This window comes from Triticum aestivum, chromosome 3A, assembly GCF_018294505.1.
Source record: "Triticum aestivum cultivar Chinese Spring chromosome 3A, IWGSC CS RefSeq v2.1, whole genome shotgun sequence".
Lineage (NCBI taxonomy): Eukaryota > Viridiplantae > Streptophyta > Magnoliopsida > Poales > Poaceae > Triticum > Triticum aestivum.
Window position 1 is genome coordinate 585,340,111 of NC_057800.1, and position 14,151 is coordinate 585,354,261.

The 14,151-nt window shown below is 44.6% G+C and overlaps 1 protein-coding gene across 1 annotated transcript; it reads left to right on the top strand.

Annotated features, from left to right (window-relative positions):
* Nucleotides 1-321: 321 nt before the first annotated feature.
* Nucleotides 322-2,915, top strand: LOC123058708 (nicotianamine aminotransferase 1-like). Its single transcript, XM_044481406.1, has 7 exons — nucleotides 322-596; nucleotides 682-1,021; nucleotides 1,095-1,178; nucleotides 1,526-1,678; nucleotides 2,116-2,175; nucleotides 2,261-2,510; nucleotides 2,788-2,915. Exons 1-7 carry the CDS (start codon nucleotides 322-324, stop codon nucleotides 2,913-2,915), a joined length of 1,290 nt encoding a protein of 429 aa, XP_044337341.1.
* The last annotated feature ends 11,236 nt before the right edge of the window (nucleotides 2,916-14,151 follow it).

Here is a 14,151-nt window from a genome sequence, read left to right on the forward strand (position 1 = left end):
AAGTCCATAAAAAAGATTAAGAGGTTAGAACTTGCCATACAAACATGATTTGCTATTAAAACCTCATTGAGGTTCCATGAGCATCCAAACAAACGAATTTAAGTCCATCGAAATAAAAGATTAAGAGGTTAGAACGGGTCCATTCGCAAAAAAAAAGAGGTTAGAACGAGTCGTGTGCCTCCTACGTGTAGTTGACAAAACATTCGATGTCACTAAGACAGTCCCGCCGTGAGAAACAAGGGAGCCGACGACCTCGCTTTCCCTAGGTAAAAACGCACACGCATGAGAGGCACCGCCCGACGCACAGCTCCTCCGGCAACCATGGAGACGAGCGGCTTGGCGGAATGGCGCTTTGGGGCGGCAAACCCGGCGCTGGAGGCGGCTAGCAGGCAGAGCATCCGCTCCCTCGTGCGCCGCGTGTATGACTGCCTGGACACGAGCGACCCGCGGCCCGTCGCGCCGTTTGGCCACGGCGACCCCTCGGCGTTCGCGTGCTTTCGCACGGCGGCCGCTGCCGCGGAAGCCGTCGCCGCCGCCGTTCTGTCAGGCAAGCACAGCCGCTACTCCCCTGCCGCCGGCGTGGCCGACGCGCGCAGGTGCGCCGCTGTAGCCTTCTCTGTTTCAGTCAGTCGAAGTCTCATATGGGGCAGCAAGTAAACGCATATATATGTACTGCTGCAGCGCCGTCGCCGCGTACCTGTCCCGCGAGCTCCCCTACGAGCTCGCCGCAGGCGACGTCGTCCTCACGGCCGGCTGCAACCACGCGATCGAGATCATGATGGCCGTGCTGGCCTCGCCTGGCGCCAACGTGCTGCTGCCGCGGCCGGGGTACCCAACGTACGAGGCGCGCGCGGCCTTGCGCGGCCTCGAGTTCCGGCACTTCGACCTTGTGCCGGAGAAGGGGTGGGAGGTCGACCTCGATGGACTAGTGGCTGTCGCCGACGAGAGGACCGTCGCCATGGTCATCGTTAATCCCAGTAACCCCTGTGGGAGCGTCTACTCGCATGACCACTTGGCCAAGGTAGTTTCTACCTTAAACATTGGCGCTACTACTCGTACGATGATTGGTGATCGGTGATAGGGTAATCAAACAGATTGCAGAGACCGCAAGGAAGCTTGGAGTCCTGGTAATCAGTGACGAAGTGTACGGCCATTACGGCTTTGGGAGCAAGCCGTTCGTGCCCATGGGTGGGACGTGGATTTTTAGAACATCTGCACCCGGGCCCTGCTATCTTAGCTGTCCAATATTATTTTAAAATCTGTGCAACACAACTAACTTTCTATCTGAAATTTTCTCTTTTTTGTTTCTCTCGCATAAAACATGTTTTGAAGTTCAAACCTTTGCAGCGTGGCAAAGCTTTCTATCTAGAATCTAGGATAAATCTTTCCGATAGAAAGCTTTGCCACGCTGCAAAGGTTTGAACTTCAAAACATGTTTTATGCGAGAGAAACAAAAAAGAGAAATGTGTTTGCACGAATCGCGAAGCGCAGAATGGATGGTTAGATAGTGAGGGCCTGGGTGCAGGTGTTCTATTATATATTTTCGCCCATGGGTGTGTTTGGGGAGACAGCTCCAGTGGTGACCTTGGGAGGCATCTCCAAGCGGTGGATGGTGCCTGGTTGGCGACTTGGCTGGATCGCGGCATCCGATCCAAAGGGAGCCCTCAGGGACAAGAAGGTACTCCCTCCGCTCCTTTTTACTCTGCATATTAGAATTCTCTGAAGTCAAACTTTACAAAGTTTGACCGTATTTATATAAAAAAAATCAACATCTGCCATGCTAAAGTTATATAATATGAAACTTTAAGTCATGACACATCTAGTGATATTGATTTCAGGTTGTGAATGTTGGCACTTTTTTTTATAAAATTAGTCAAATTTCACTAGGCTTAACTTTAGTCAAATCTTATATGCGAACTAAAAAGGACCGAAGGGAGTAAGTATAACCTTCGTCCGGAATTAATTATCGTCGAAATGAGTGTATCCAGACGTGTTTCAGTGCGTAGATACACTCATTTCAACGACAGTTACGTACCACAACTTTCAAGTGGCGAATTCAATCTGGTCATGCATGCCATCTGACAGAGAACCTAATTTCTTCCCTTTTTGTAACAGGTTATTCAGTCGATAATAAGCTACTGTGGCATCTCGGTAGACCCCGTAACATTTGTTCAGGTTAGTGCCAAGCAAATGTTCGTGTGTAGTATTAGCGGCAGCGCTGGTAGTTTTTCTCTCAGTGCCGTGAAAATAACTTGACCAGGGAGCTATACCCCAAATCATCGCCAACACGGATGAAGCTTTCTTCGAGAACGCCATGAACGTGATGAGAGAGGCTGCGGAGATATGCTACCAGAAACTCAACGACATCGACTGCACCACCTGTCCTCACAAACCAGAGAGGTCCATGGTCGTCATGGTTAAGCTGGACCTGTCCTGCTTAGATGGCATCGACGATGATGTAGACTTCTGCACCAAGGTTGCCCGAGAGGAATCCGTGGTCATTTGTCCAGGTACATATATAATCAATCATGCATTGAACTTATCAACCATGTTTTGACATCGATCGTTTTGGTATTTGTAACTTAACTTGTTTTGACATCGATCGTTACATAGCCCATGACTATATTGTAATCAAATTAACTGGGAGGAACAAACCTCTTCCTTGCACAGTCTAAAAATATTCTTGCTACAATTCACGGGGTGGGGTATCTGGCTATCGGCTGGTTCAATTACTAGTGAACGGTAGTATTCTGTAACTGAAAATTAACGCATGCTCTTGCACTACAGGGAGTGGACTAGGAATGAAGGATTGGCTCCGTATTACGTTTGCAGTTGATCGATCCCTTCTCGAGGATGGCCTGGAGAGGGTCAAGTCTTTCTGCATAAGGCATGCCAAGGCTAAGGAGGTGAATTAATATATGCATCTGTGTGGGTCCTCCAAAATCAAGTTAGAATGAGCATGCGCAACTTGCGTTGCATATGAGAGAACAGTTTCTAAGTCTCAGTCGATTGAGACTTCGTTATGTCTCGATCGATGCTACTCCCTCTGTTCTTAAATATTTGTTTTTTTAGAGATTTCAACAAATGACTACATATACGGAGCAAAATGAGTGAATCTACACTCTAAAATATGTCTAAAAAGACAAATTTTAGGTATTTTTCTTGTCTTTCTAGGGTATTTCTGGGTTTTAGGTTTTATGGTATTGTATAAGAAATTGAACTTTTTAGGGTTCATTTTCTATATTTTAGGCATTTCATGATTATCTATCTATTCAACTAGATATAATTCATATATGAACTGCAAGTTCATTAAAAAAATCCAAACATTGGTAGAAAAATCATATTGAAGGTAGGATATATTTAGGTTGTATGAAAAAAATGTTTGGAAATTTCAAACATGTAGATGGGAAAATTCATACAAAACCTTTTAGGTAAGTGGTTTTTGAATTTACAAAAAACATAAATAAAGTCTGAAAACTAAGAAACTTTGCATGGTGTCATTATATAAAATGTATAGTATGTGATTAGAATTTTAAAAAATTATGATGTAGGTTGCTTAGAAACTTAAGTAAGCCTCAAGGCGCGCCGCATATGACCTTAATATATACCCAAGCACTTAAATATGATTTTTGTACAAAATTTTGCGCATTTGTTAATGTATATGTAGTTCAAATTTGAATTATATCCATTAGATCACTACAGATCAATTAAATTTCATAAAAATTAAATTAACACAAAAAATGTCCTAATGTATTACATGGAATTTACAATGGCGAATTTTCAGCATATGTAAGTTTCAATGGAAAATGATGAAAGTTTTGACTTTCCGCTTCAAACCTCGTACTTTCCCTTTAAAATCCGTATTGTTCCTCGGAGATGCTTTGATTCTAAGCAAAGTACTGTTAATTGCTAGGTATATAGTCTAAGAGCGAGTTGGGCTTCCTGTTGGAAATATGCCCTAGAGGCAATAATAAATTAGTTATTATTATATTTCCTTGTTCATGATAATCGTTTATTATCCATGCTAGAATTGTATTGATAGGAAACTCAGATACATGTGTGGATACATAGACAACACCATGTCCCTAGTAAGCCTCTAGTTGACTAGCTCGTTGATCAATAGATGGTTACGGTTTTCTGATCATGCACATTGGATGTCGTTGATGACGGGATCACATCATTAGGAGAATGATGTGATGGACAAGACCCAATCCTAAGCCTAGCACAAGATCGTGTAGTTCGTATGCTAAAGCTTTTCTAATGTCAAGTATCATTTTCTTAGACCATGAGATTGTGCAACTCCCGGATACCGTAGGAATGCTTTGGATGCACCAAACGTCACAACGTAACTGGGTGGCTATAAAGGTGCACTGCGGGTATCTTCGAAAGTGTCTGTTGGGTTGGCACGAATCGAGACTGGGATTTGTCACTCCGTGTAACGGAGAGGTATCTCTGGGCCCACTCGGTAGGACATCATCATAATGTGCACAATGTGACCAAGGAGTTGATCACAGGATGATGTGTTACGGAACGAGTAAAGAGACTTGCCGATAACGAGATTGAACGAGGTATTGGGATACCGATGATTGAATCTCGGGCAAGTATCGTACCGATAGACAAAGGGAATTGTATACGGGATTGATTGAATCCTTGACATCGTGGTTCATCCGATGAGATCATCATGGAACATGTGGGAGCCAACATGGGTATCCAGATCCCGCTGTTGGTTATTGGCCAGAGAGTTGTATCGGTCATGTCTACATGGTTCCCGAACCCGTAGGGTCTACACACTTAAGGTTCGATGATGCTAGGGTTATAGGGAAAGTATGTACGTGGTTACCGAATGTTGTTCGGAGTCCCGAATGAGATCCCGGATGTCACGAGGAGTTTCGGAATGGTCCAGAGGTAAAGATTTATATATGGGAAGTCCCATTTTGGTCACCGGAAAGGTTTCGGGTGCTATCGGTAACGTACCGGGACCACCGGGAGGGTCCCGGGGATCCACCAGCCCCAGAAGGCTGCGTGGGACAAGTGTGGGAGGGGACCAGTCCCAGGTAGGCTGGTGCGCCCCCCCCACCAAGGCCCAAGGCGCAGGGAGAGTGGGAGGGGGCAAACCCTAGGTGCAGATGGGCCTTAAGGCCCACCCTAGGGCGCCTCCCTCTCTCCCTCTCCCCTCTAGCCGCCACCCTAGATGGGATCTAGGCCCCCCCCCCCTTGGGGAGGGAACCCTAGAGGGGGCGCAGCCCCTCCCCTCCCCTATATATACTTGAGGTATGGAGCTGCCCAATATATGTGATTTGATCTCTCTCTTGGCGCTACCCCTCTCCCTCCTCGTCTCTCGTAGTGCTTGGCGAAGCCCTGCTGGAGTACCACGCTCCTCCACCATCACCATGCCGTTGTGCTGCTGCTGGACGGAGTCTTCCCCAACCTCTCCCTCTCTCCTTGCTGGATCAAGGCGTGGGAGACGTCACCGGGCTGTACGTGTGTTGAACGCGGAGGCGCCGTTGTTCGGCGCTTACATCGGAATCGACCGCGATCTGAATTGTTGCGTGTACGACTCCACCAACCGCGTTCTTGTAACGCTTTCGCATTGCGATCTTCAAGGGTATGAAGATGCACTCCTCTCTCTCGTTGCTAGTCTCTCCATAGATTGATCTTGGTGACACATAGGAAAATTTTGAATTATTACTACGTTCCCCAACAGTGGCATCATGAGCTAGGTCTATGTGTAGATTCTATGCACGAGTAGAACACAAAGTAGTTGTGGGCGATGATTTGTTCAATTTTCTTGCCGTTACTAGTCTTATCTCGATTCGGCGGCATTGTGGGATGAAGCGGCCCGGACCGACCTTACACGTACTCTTACGTGAGACAGGTTCCACCGACTGACATGCACTAGTTGCATAAGGTGGCTAGAGGGTGTCTGTCTCTCCCACTTTAGTTGGATCAGATTTGATGTAAAAGGTCCTTATGAAGGGTAAATAGCAATTGGCATATCACCGTTGTGGTTTTGCGTAGGTAAGAAACGTTCTTGCTAGAAACCCATAGCAACCACGTAAAACATGCAACAACAACTAGAGGACATCTAACTTGTTTTTGTAGCTATGCTATGTGATGTGATATGGCCAAAAGGATGTGATGAATGATATATGTGATGTATGAGATCGATCATGTTCTTGTAATAGGAATCACGACTTGCATGTCGATGAGTATGACAACCGGCAGGAGCCATAGGAGTTGTTTTAATTTATTTATGACCTGCTTGTCAATGAAAATGCTATGTAATTAGTTTACTTATTGCTAACTGTTAGCCATAGTAGTAGAAGTAATAGTTGGCGAGGCAACTTCATGAAGACACGATGATGGAGATCATGATGATGGAGATCATGGTGTCATGCCGGTGACGATGGTGTTCATGCCGCGCCTCGAAGATGGAGATCAAAGGCGCAAGATGATATTGGCCATATGATGTCACTTTAGGATTTGCATGTGATGTTTGTCATGTTTACATCTTATTTGCTTAGAATGACGGTAGCATAAATAAGATGATCCCTCACAATAATTTCAAGAAAGTGTTCCCCCTAACTGTGCACCGTTGCTAAGGTCCATTGTTCCGAAGCACCACGTGATGATCGGGTGTGATAGGTTCTAACGTTCGCACACAACGGGTGTAAGCCAGATTTACACACGCAATACACTTAGGTTAACTTGACGAGCCTAGCATGTACAGACATGGCCTCGGAACACGAAAGACCGAAAGGTCGAACATGAGTCGTATAGTGGATACGATCAACATGAAGATGTTCACCGATGATGACTAGTCCGTCTCACGTGATGATCGGACACGTCCTAGTTGACTCGGATCATGTATCACTTAGATGACTAGAGGGATGTCTATCTAAGTGGGAGTTCATTGAATAATTTGATTAGATGAACTTATTATCATGAACATAGTCAAAAGGTCTTTGCAAATTATGTCATAGCTCACGCTTTGGTTCTACTGTTTTAGATATGTTCCTAGAGAAAATTTAGTTGAGAGTTGACAGTAGCAATTATGCGGACTGGGTCCGTGAACTGAGGATTGTCCTCATTGCTGCACAGAAGGGCTATGTCCTTAATGCAACGCTCAGTGCGTTGAACCTCGAGCGTCGTCTGTAGATGTTGGGAAACATCTGACATACACGTTTTGATGACTACGTGATAGTTCAGTGCGTAATACTAACGGTTTAGAATTGTGGCACCAAAGACGTTTTTGAAACGTCGCAGAACATATGAGATGTTCCAAAGACTGAAAGTGGGATTTCAGACTAGTGCCCACATCAAGAGGTATGAGACCTCTGACAAGTTTCTTAAGCCTGCAAACTAAGGGAGAAAAGCTTAATCGTTGAGCATGTGCTCAGATTGTCTGAGTACTACAATCGCTTGAATCGAGTAGGAGTTAATCTTCCAGATGAGATAGTGATAGTTCTCCATGGTCACTACCACCAAGCTATTAGTGCTTCGTGATGAACTATAACATAGCAGGGATAGACATGATGATCCTTGAGCAACTCGCGATGTTTGACACCGTGAAAGTAGAAATCAAGTAGGAGCATCAATTGTTGATGGTTAAAACCACTAGTTTCAAGAAGGGCAAGGGAAAGAAGGGATACTTCATGAGACGGCAAATCAGTTGCTGCTCTAGTTAAGAAACCCAAGGTTGAACCAAACCCGAGACTAAGTGCTTCTATAATGAGGGGAACGGTCACTGAAGCAGAACTACCCTAGATACTTGGTAGATGAGAAGGCTGGCAAGGTCAACAGAAGTATTTTCAATATACATTATATTATTGTGTACTTTACTAGTACTCCTAGTAGCACCAGGGTAATAAATACCGGTTCGGTTGCTAAGTGTTAGTAACTCAAAATAAAAGGCTACGGAGACTAGCTAAAGGTGAGATGACGATATGTTGGAAGTGTTTCCAAGGTTGATGTGATCAAACATCGCACGCTCCCTCTACCATCGGGATTGGTGTTAAACCGAAATAATTGTTATTTGGTGTTTGCGTGGAGCATAGACATGATTGGATTATGTTTATCGCCACACGGTTATTCATTTAAGGAGAATAATGGTTACTCTGTTTATTTGAATAATACCTTCAATGGTCTTGCACCTAAAATGAATGGTTTATTGAATCTCGATCGTAGTGATACACATGTTCATGCCAAAAGATATAAGATAGTAATGATAGTACCACGTACTTGTGGCACTGCCATTTGAGTCATGTTGGTGTAAAACGCATGAAGAAGCTCCACGTTGATGGATCTTTGGACTCACTCGTTTTTGAAAAGATTGAGACATGCGAACCATGTCTATTGGTAGATATGCATGAAGAAACTCCATACAGATGGATCGTTTGGACTCACTTGATTTTGAATCACTTGAGACATGCAAATCATACCACATGGGCAAGATGACTGAAAGACCTCGTTTTCAGTAAGATGGAACAAGAAAGCAACTTGTTGGAAGTAATACATTTTGATGTGTGCAGTCCAATGAGTGCTGAGGCACGCAGTGGATATCGTTATGTTCTTACTTCACAGATGATTTGAGTAGATGCTGAGTATATTTACTTGATGAAACACAAGTCTGAATTATTGAAAGGTTCAAGTAATTTCAGAGTGAAGTTGAAGATCGTCGTGACAAGATGATAAAATGTCTATGATATGATCATAGAGATGAATATCTGAGTTACGAGTTTGGCACACAATTAAGACATTGTGGAAATTGTTTCACAACTAATACCGCCTGGAACACCATAGTGTGATGGTGTGTCCGAACATCATAACTGCACCCTATTGGATATGGTGCATACCATGATGTCTCTTATCGAATTACCACTATCGTTTATGGGTTAGGCATTAGAGACAACTTCATTCACTTTAAATAGGGCACCACACAATTTCGTTGAGACGACACTGTATGAACTATGGTTTAGAGAAACCTAAGTTGTCATTTCTTAAAAGTTTGGGGCTGCGATGCTTATGTGAAAAGGTTTCAGGCTGATAAGCTCAAATCCAAAGCGGATGAATACATCTTCATAGAATACCCAAAATAGTTGGGTATACCTCCTATTTCAGATCCGGAAGCAAAATTGATTGTTTCTAGAAATAGGTCCTTTCTCGAGGAAAAGTTTCTCTCGAAAGAATTGAGTGGGAGGATGGTGGAGACTTGATGAGGTTATTGAACCATCACTTCAACTAGTGTGTAGCATGGCACAGAAAGTTGTTCCTATGGCACCTACACCAATTGAAGTGGAAGCTTATGATAGTGATCATAAAACTTCGGATCAAGTCACTACCCAACCTCATAGGTCGACAAGGATGTGTACTACATCAGAGTGGTATGTAATCTTGTCTTGGAAGTCATGTTGCTAGACAACAATGAACCTACGAGCTATGAAGAAGCGATGGTGGGCCCGGATTCCGACGAATGGCTCGAGGCCATAAAATTCGAGAGAGGATCCATGTATAAAACAAAGTATAGACTTTGAAAAGAACTACTTGATGGTCGTAAGGATGTTGGGTGCAGATGGATTTTAAAAGGAAGACGGGCAATGATGATAAGTGTCACCATTAAGAAAGCTCGACTTGTCGTTAAGATGTTTCCCGACAAGTTCAAGGAGTTGACTACGATGAGACTTTCTCACTCGTAGCGATGCTAAGAGTCTGTTGGAATTATGTTAGCAGTTACTGCATTATTATGAAATCTTGCAGATAGGATGTCAAAACACTGTTTCCTCGACGTTTTTTTAGGAAAGGTTGTATGTGATACAACCAGAAGGTTCTGTCAATCCTGAAAGATGCTAACAAGTATGCAAAGCTCCATCCTTCTAAGGACTGGAGTAAGCATCTCGGAATTGGAATGTACGCTTTGATGAGATGATCAAAGATTTTGGGTTTATACAAAGTTTATGAGAAACTTGTATTTCCAAAGAAGTGAGTGGGAGCACTATAGAATTTTTGATGAGTATATGTTGTTAACATATTGTTGATCAGAAATGATGTAGAATTTTTGGAAAGCATACAGGGTTATTTTGAAAAGTGTTTTTAATAGAAAACCTAGATTAAGCTACTTGAACATTGAGCATCAAGATCTATAAGGATAGATCAAAATCGCTTAATAGTACTTTCGAACGAACACATACCATGACAAAATTTTGAAGGAGTTCAAAAATAGATCGGCAAAGAAGGAGTTCTTGGCTGTGTTATAAGGTATGAGTATTGAGTAAAACTCAAGACCTGACCACGGCAGAATAGAGAGAAAGGATGAAGGTCGTTTCCTATGCTTTAGACGTAGGCTCTAAAGTATGCTATGTTGTGTACCACACCTGAAGTGTGCCAAGCCATGAGTCAGTCAAGGGGTACAAGTGTGATCTAGGAATGGATCATAGGACAACGGTCAATGTTATCCTTAGTAACTAGTGGACTAAGGAATTTTCTTGATTATGGAGGTGGTAAAAGAGTTCGTCGTAAAGGCTTACGTCGATGCAAACTTTGACACTAATCCGGATGACTCTGAGGAGTAAATCGGATTCATATAGTAGAGCAGTTATTTGGAATAGCCCCAAGTAGCGCGTGGTAGCTGCATATACAAGATGACATAGAGATTTGTAAAGCACACATGGATCTGAAAGGTTCAGATCCATTGACTGATAAACCTCTCTCACAAGCAAGATATGAACACACTCCATGGGTGTTGGATTCTCTACAATCACATAGTGATGTGAACTAGATTATTGACTCTAGTGCAAGTGGGAGACTGTTGGAAATATGCCCTAGAGGCAATAATAAATTAGTTATTATTATATTTCCTTGTTCATGATAATCGTTTTTTATCCATGCTAGAATTGTATTGATAGGAAACTCAGATACATGTGTGGATACATAGACAACACCATGTCCCTAGTAAGCCTCTAGTTGACTAGCTCGTTGATCAATAGATGGTTACGGTTTCCTGACCATGGACATTGGATGTCATTGATGACGGGATCACATCATTAGGAGAATGATGTGATGGACAAGACCCAATCCTAAGCCTAGCACAAGATTGTGTAGTTCGTATGCTAAAGCTTTTCTGATGTCAAGTATCATTTCCTTAGACCATGAGATTGTGCAACTCCCGGATACCGTAGGAATGCTTTGGGTGCACCAAACATCACAACGTAACTGGGTGGCTATAAAGGTGCAATGCGGGTATCTCCAACAGTGTCTGTTGGGTTGGCACGAATCGAGACTGGGATTTGTCACTCCGTGTAACGAAGAGGTATCTCTGGGCCCACTCGGTAGGACATCATCATAATGTGCACAATGTGACCAAGGAGTTGATCACGGGATGATGTGTTACGGAACGAGTAAAGAGACTTTCCGGTAACGAGATTGAACGAGGTATCGGGATACCGATGATCGAATCTCGGGCAAGTATCGTACCGATAGACAAAGGGAATTGTATACGGGATTGATTGAATCCTTGACATCATGGTTCATCCGATGAGATCATCGTGGAACATGTGGGAGCCAACATGGGTATCCAGATCCCGCTGTTGGTTATTGGCCGGAGAGTTGTCTCGGTCATGTCTACATGGTTCCCGAACCCGTAGGGTCTACACACTTAAGGTTCGATGATGCTAGGGTTATATGGAAAGTATGTACGTGGTTATCGAATGTTGTTCGGAGTCCCAGATGAGATCCCGAACGTCAAGAGGAGTTCCGGAATGGTCTGGAGGTAAAGATTTATATATGGGAAGTCCCGTTTTGGTCACCGGAAAGGTTTCGGGTGCTATCGGTAACGTACCGAGACCACCGGGAGGGTCCCGGGGGTCCACCAGCCCCAGAAGGATGCGTGGGCCAAGTGTGGGAGGGGACTGTTGGGGAACTTAGTAGAAATTCAAAATTTTCCTACGTGTCACCAAGATCTATCTATGGAGAAACCAGCAACGAGGGGAAGGAGAGTGCATCTACATACCCTTGTAGATCGCTACGCGGAAGCGCTCAAGTGAACGGGGTTGATGGAGTCGTACTCGTCGTGATTCAAATCACCGATGATCCTAGTGCCGAACGGACGGCACCTCCGTGTTCAACACACGTACAGCCCGGTGACGTCTCCTACGCCTTGATCCAGCAAGGGGAGAAGGAGAGGTTGGGGAAGACTCCATCCAGTAGCAGCACGACGGCGTGGTGGTGGTGGAGGAGCGTGGTACTCCAGCAGGGCTTCGCCAAGCACCGCGAGATATGAGGAGAAAGAGAGGTAGGGCTGCGCCAGGGAGAGGTCAAGAACTCATATGTGTTGGGCAGCCCAAACCTCAAGTATATATAGGGGGAGGGGCTGCGCCCCCACCTAGGGTTCCCTCCCTAGGGGTGGCGGCAGCCCCCAGATCCCATCTGGGTGGCGGCCACAAGGGGGAGAGGGGGAGGCGCACCTGGGGTGGGCCTTAGGGCCCATCTGCCCTAGGGTTTGCCCCCTCTTCCCTCTTGGAGGCGCCTTGGGCCCTTATGGGGGGGCGCACCAGCCCACCTGGGGCTGGTCCCCTCCCACACTTGGCCCATGTAGCCCTCCGGGGCTTGTGGCCCCACTTGGTGGACCCCCGGGACCCTCCCGGTGGTCCCGGTACATTACCGATAAACCCCGAAACTTTTCCGGCGACCAAAACAGGACTTCCCATATATAAATCTTTACCTCCGGACCATTCCGGAACTCCTCGTGACGTCTGGGATCTCATTCGGGACTCCAAACAATATTCGGTAACCATGTATATCTATTCCCTATAACCCTAGCGTCATCGAACCTTAAGTGTGTAGACCCTACGGGTTTGGGAAACATGCAGACATGACCGAGATAACTCTCTGGTCAATAACCAACAGCGGGATCTGGATAACCATGTTGGATCCACATGCTCCACAATGATCTCATCGGATGAACCACGATGTCATGGACTTAATCAATCCCGTATACAATTCCCTTTGTCTAGCGGTACGATACTTGCCCGAGATTCGATCGTCGGTATCCCGATACCTTGTTCAATCTCGTTACCGGCAAGTCTCTTTACTCGTTCCGTAACACATCATCCCGTGATCAACTCCTTGATCACATTGTGCACATTATGATGATGTCCTACCGAGTGGGCCCAGAGATACCTCTCCGTTTACACGGAGTGACAAATCCCAGTCTCGATTCGTGCCAACCCAACAGACACTTTCGGAGATACCTGTAGTGTACCTTTATAGCCACCCAGTTACGTTGTGACGTTTGGCACACCCAAAGCACTCCTACGGTATCCGGGAGTTGCACAATCTCATGGTCTAAGGAAATGATACTTGACATTAGAAAAGCTTTAGCATACGAACTACATGATCTTGTGCTAGGCTTAGGATTGGGTCTTGTCCATCACATCATTCTCCTAATGATGTGATCCCGTTATCAATGACATCCAATGTCCATGGTCAGGAAACCGTAACCATCTATTGATCAACGAGCTAGTCAACTAGAGGCTTACTAGGGACATGGTGTTGTCTATGTATCCACACATGTATCTGAGTTTCCTATCAATACAATTCTAGCATGGATAATAAACGATTATCATGAACAAGGAAATATAATAATAATCAATTTATTATTGCCTCTAGGGCATATTTCCAACAGTCTCCCACTTGCACTAGAGTCAATAATCCAGTTCACATCGATATGTGATTAACACTCAAGGTCACATCCCCATGTGACTAACACCCAAAGAGTTTACTAGAGTCAATAATCTAGTTCACATTACCATGTGATTAACACTCGATGAGTTCTGGGTTTGATCATGTTATGCTTGTGAGAGATGTTATAGTCAACGGGTCTGAATCTTTCAGATCCGTGTGTGCTTTACAAATCTCTATGTCATCTCCTAGATGCAGCTACCACGTTCTATTTGGAGCTATTCCAAATAACTGTTCTACTATACGAATCCAGTTTACTACTCAGAATAATCTGTATTAGTGTCAAAGTTTGCATCGGCGTAACCCTTTACGACGAACTCTTTTACCACCTCCATAATCGAGAAAATTCCTTAGTCCACTAGTTACTAAGGATAACTTTGACCGCTGTCCTGTGATCCATTCTTGGATCACTCTTGT

Coding starts and splice junctions, on each gene's coding strand:
- LOC123058708 (XM_044481406.1), top strand. CDS start 322: ATGGAGACGAGCGGCTTGGCGGAATGGCGCTTTGGGGCGGCAAACCCG. Junction 1,022..1,094: donor CGCATGACCACTTGGCCAAG/GTAGTTTCTACC, acceptor GTAATCAAACAG/ATTGCAGAGACCGCAAGGAA. Junction 1,179..1,525: donor GCTTTGGGAGCAAGCCGTTC/GTGCCCATGGGT, acceptor GCCTGGGTGCAG/GTGTTCTATTATATATTTTC.